The sequence below is a fragment of the Etheostoma cragini genome, chromosome 7 (assembly GCF_013103735.1).
Source record: "Etheostoma cragini isolate CJK2018 chromosome 7, CSU_Ecrag_1.0, whole genome shotgun sequence".
NCBI classification, from domain to species: Eukaryota; Metazoa; Chordata; class Actinopteri; order Perciformes; family Percidae; genus Etheostoma; species Etheostoma cragini.
Window position 1 is genome coordinate 27,345,072 of NC_048413.1, and position 5,302 is coordinate 27,350,373.

The window sequence follows — 5,302 nt, forward strand, 5'->3', positions numbered from 1 at the left end:
ATAGACCTTAGTGGTCCCTAATACTGTATCTGAAGTCTCTTTATATAGACCTTAGTGGTCCCTAATACTGTATCAGAAATGTCAGCTAAAATACATGTAATGTAATGTAATGTAACGTAATGTAAATGACATGTAATGTAATGTAATGTAAATGACATGTAATGTTAAATCTTAGTTTCTCTGTCTTGACAACAGGTGACGCCCCAGCTGATGATGGCTGTCGGCACAGCTGTGATTGGCTCTCTCCAGTTCGGATACAACACCGGTGTGATCAACGCTCCTCAGAATGTGAGTATTTCAGTTTTCAAAAATACTGCTTATAAAGAAATATGTGAGAATGATGATGGAAGTGGGAGAGGAATACAACGACATGAACTAGAAAATTCCACCAAAATTTGAACAGTGTGCCTACTAATTGGTGCACATCCTAATTACAAAAACAAAAAATAGTAGATGTGTTACGTGTCTTAACCCTTCAGAGAAAGACCTTTCTGAGAGAATACATTTGTTTAACAATAGCAATAGGGAACGGATGGATGGGCTTAAAAGACACCACAAATGCATCGAGGTCAGAGTACGACGGTACAGCGTACAGCGTAGTACCGCTAACCGTTATTGTTGATTTTTGTTTATTTCTCACACTGTTTATACTTCCAGAATTTTGAAAAAAAGAGCAAAGCGCTATAAAAACCAGGGATAATGTGGGAACAATGCTAGAGACCTCAGAGAAAACCAACTCAACCACAAGGAATTACAGTTAAATTATTCATTTATAATGATATTAAAAAAGACATATATTACTGATAATAAATCTTTTTTTTTAGCATTATAGCATTGTAGTAATGGAAGTTATTCTCAGGGCAGCGGCCACACACCAGGCCGCCGGATGGAGTTAATAAGAACCTGCAAAGTACAATATAACTATTATTTGTATAATGACAATGTTGCATGTCAACTGCTTAAATCTGAGCAGGGATTTGTTGTATTTTTGCATGCTAACCTACATCTCTACAAGCCTCCGAGGGGTCTGACAGATATCTGAAATGACAGGGAGCAGGTTAATGAGATTAAGATGATAAAGCGGATTAAGGACCTCTAGCTTACCTGGCAAGTTAAGATGTTGTGCTGGTGGACTATCGCCTAAGACTTAGTCGATAATGACAATATTATGTAATGATGACCCAATGTGGGAAAATCCCGAACAAAGTGGCGGAAGGCTAGAGAACAGCAAAATGTAATTCAATTCAATTTTATTTATAGTATCAATTCATAACAAGAGTTATCTCGAAATACTTTACAGATAGAGTAGGTCTAGACCACACTCCAGAATTTACAAGGTCCCAACAGTTCAAGTAGTTTGCTCCAGAGCAAGCAACAGTGCGACAGTGGCGAGGAAAAACTTCCTTTTAGGAAGAAACTTGGGACAGACCCAGACCCAAACCCAGACCCAGACCCAGACCCAGGCTCTTGGTAGGCGGTGTGGGTTACTGTTGTTCTTCCAGCAAATGTCCTATTTCCCCATATGGATATTGTAATGATGCTGTATATAGTTACTTTCTGTCTAATCTTCGCTGTGGAGTCAGGTCAGGCTCCACCACAGATGCATTCTGGGATAGGAGAGAAAAAACAACAATGGCAATCGTCTTGAGATCTGCTAAAAAGTCTCAGGAAGGAACTTGTTTTGGTGGAACATTCGCACCCCTGCTAAAGATAACGCCACATCCAATATTCAATGAAGTTTACACAATGCAGTATGATGAGCTATTTAAATCAGCTGATACATGGTTACACCTCATTATCTCTTACCAGTGTGTCTCTGTGTGTATTTCGTCTACAGAAATCCCACCAATCAGTCCCAAAACGACCCAGTTAGAGAGGAAACACCCTAAACATATTCTTTGTAAATCTTTACAATCATTCCCTGAAAGAACCGAGCAGGTCTGCCTTGCTGCACCGTCCAACATTTTCTTAAAAACTTGACATTTTTAACGTGCAGCCGGTGCCTTCTAACTCGGAGGAACCGGTTGCTGTTCCTCAAAGTGACCGGCGTCCAGAACGCAAACACAGAGAAAGTTGATGGACGTCCGGTTCCGCATAAACTGTCCGGTTAACGAACGGTCGTCGATCCAGACTAGGGGATCACTGAAGCCAATAGTTGGAATTATTTCAGTCTGAACTGAATTGGCGTCTCCCTTAGAGATCGGGTGAGAATCTCAGTCCTCCTTGAGGAGCTCGGAGTAGAGTCGCTGCTCCTTTGCGTCGAAAGAAGCCAGTTGAAATGGTTTGGAGGTAAGGATGTCTCTGACCCAGGACTAGGCGGAGGGACGTCAAGCTGGGAGAAGGCCTCGGGGAGGACCCAGGACTAGTTGTAGGGATCATATCTCCAACCTGGCCTGGGAACGCCTCGGAATCCCCCAGTCGGAGCTGGTTGATGTGGCTCGGGAAAGGGAAGTTTGGGGTCCCCTACTGGAGCTGCTGCCCCTGCGACCCGATACCGGATAAGAGGATGAAGATGGATGAACCGAAGTGGCGGACCAAGTTGTCTCGCTTTGCCAGACCTTCCTCCACAGTGTTGCAGAAGAAGGTCTACGTAGTCCACACAGCATCCCGGGGCGGGAGAGAAACATGCTCTGGTTTATTGGCATTTCTTTAAACCAATCACAATCAACCTAAGCGCCGGACGGAGCCTTGGTGCCTCTGCTAAATCACCTCTGGATTTGTTTTGGTGGAACGTGTGTACGTTCAGAAGTAGTTTCAGTCATGCCACAGAAAACTCAGATTGGACAGATGGTCTAGCTAGCTGTCTGGATTTACCCTGCAGAGATCTGAGGACCAGGTAACCATAGTCCTCAGATTGGACAGATAGTCTAGCTAGCTGTCTGGATTTACCCTGCAGAGATCTGAAGACCAGGTAAACCTTAGTCCTCCGATTGGACAGATAGTCTAGCTGGCTGTCTGTAATTACCTTGCAGAGACCTGAGGACCAGGTAACCAGATCCAACCAAATCACCCGGAGGTTAGAACGCCGACACGGAGACAGAGGACGGGGATGGACATATAGACTATGGAGCAAGTGTCTGACCAACATTGTTGAACACCATTTAACAAGAAAAGTTGAATCTGCCTTGTTTCTGTGTTTCAGATCATTGAGAGCTTCTACAACGAGACGTGGAGCAGCAGGTTCTCAGAGCCCATCCCTCAGACCGTGTTAACAGCTCTGTGGTCGCTCTCCGTCGCCATCTTCTCCATTGGAGGAATGTTTGGCTCCTTCTCCGTCGGCCTCTTTGTCAACCGTTTCGGCAGGTACGACTCTATGGAGATGCTGTAAATTCCTGTCTTTAGTCAAGAGAGTGGTCTTTCAATTTGAGTGCATTTGTCATTGATTTCACAAAGATTTTAAAAATGCTTTCCCTCAAACATCTGTCCTAACACTCAAAAAGACACTGCTTGTGCTGAGATTTTCTCTGCTTCTGCTCAAACTGTACACTGGAAATCTATCTATCTATCTATCTATCTATCTATCTATCTATCTATCTATCTATCTATCTATCTATCTATCTATCTATCTATCTATCTATCTATCTACAGTGAGGAAAATAAGTATTTGAACACCAAACTATTTTGCAAGTTCTCCCACTTAGAAATCATGGAGGGTCTGAAATTGTCATCGTAGGTGCATGTCCACTGTGAGAGACATAATCTATAAAAAAAATACACCTGAGAAAATCAATGTTAATATTTGGTCCAGCAGCCTTTGTTTCCAACGTTTCCTGTAGTTTTTAACCAGCTTTGAGACCCTGCAGAAGGGATTTTGGCCCCCCCTCCACACAGATCTTCTCTAGACTAGTCAGGTTTCTGGGCTGTCGCTGAGAAACACGGAGTTTGAGTTAACTATCTATCCACCCACCCATCCATCCATCCATCCATCATCCATCCATCCATCCATCCATCTACCCACCCACCTATCTATCTATCTATCCATCTACCCACCCACCCACCTATCTATCTATCTATCTATCTATCTATCTATCTATCTATCTATCTATATATATATCTATCTATCTATCTATCTATCTATCTATCTATCTGTCTATCTCTCTTGCTCTCTAGTGCTTGAATCATTCAATCAGTAACTAATCAGTAACTAACCATTCATTCCTCATTTGTTCCTCTGTGACTAACTACATTTTAGTGTATTTTATAGCAAAGTGTTACTGATAATGATAACCACGACTAGAAACAAGTGCTCCCAAAAAAAAAGTTTTAAGGGGAAAACATTACAAAAATGGGCAATCAACGCCAAATACTCTCATGTTGAAAGACACTAGACTCTTAAACAAAGGTAGTAATGATTCTCCTTTGACACGCAACATTAAATCCTCAATGAATACTCTTATCATCTCTAAAGGAAGAACTCCATGCTCATGGCCAATGTGCTTGCCTTCATTGCTGCTCTGTTTATGGGCCTCTCCAAGCTGGCTGCGTCCTTTGAGATGCTCATCGTTGGACGTTTCGTAGTGGGTCTCTACTGCGGCCTCTCCACCGGCTTCGTGCCCATGTACGTTGAGGAAATCTCGCCCACGTCTCTCCGCGGGGCTTTGGGAACGCTGCATCAACTCGGTGTAGTGATCGGGATCCTCATGGCACAGGTGGGATCCTTAACCCTTGTGTTGTCTTCTTTTATCGATATTTTTTAACTTTTTCTCATGTTTTTTGTCCCTTTTTTCAACACTTTGGACGCTTTCTTACAATGTTTGTCACACTACGTAACACTAACTTTTAGTTTTACAGTTTTTTTATGGTCAATGAAGAAATTATTCCTAATGTTTGAGTTAGAAAAGCAGAAATTAGGAATTATTGAGACTAAAATTAAAGGAATGGATGTTGATGATAATCACAGACTGGAATATGTCAACTTTTACTCAATACTATTTCAAAAACACTTCCATTTGTTTTACATTGCTATAAAATTGAATAAGACGCCCCAAAATTAATGAAAGTAGAGATTTGTACTTGGCAAAGAGCGTTTTGTGGAATCAATCATGTTATTTTGGGTAATTAAAAAGAACATTGATATAGGAAAACGAGTCAATTTGACCCGAGGACGAAAGAAATATCCATATAGTTTAATGGTTTGGGCTGTTCCCATGAATCATTCATTCGTGTCTTGTAAGCGGTGTGCTGTGTGTTGTGTAGGTCTTTGGGGTGTGTAAGCGGTGTGCTGTGTGTTGTGTAGGTCTTTGGGGTGTGTAAGCGGTGTGCTGTGTGTTGTGTAGGTCTTGTTGTGTAGGTCTTTGGGGTG

General features: G+C 42.1%; 1 protein-coding gene across 1 annotated transcript in view; it reads left to right on the forward strand.

The window, feature by feature from the left end:
- The first annotated feature begins 180 nt into the window (after window positions 1-180).
- Window positions 181-5,302, forward strand: part of LOC117948285 (solute carrier family 2, facilitated glucose transporter member 1-like) — a 7,747-nt gene continuing 2,625 nt past the window's right edge. Inside the window, exons 1-5 of the mRNA XM_034877860.1 lie at window positions 181-288; window positions 3,143-3,303; window positions 4,409-4,649; window positions 5,197-5,232; window positions 5,277-5,286. Coding sequence (XP_034733751.1) covers window positions 211-288; window positions 3,143-3,303; window positions 4,409-4,649; window positions 5,197-5,232; window positions 5,277-5,286 — 526 coding nt within the window. The 5' untranslated portion in view covers window positions 181-210. The remainder of the gene's footprint in view (window positions 289-3,142; window positions 3,304-4,408; window positions 4,650-5,196; window positions 5,233-5,276; window positions 5,287-5,302) is intronic.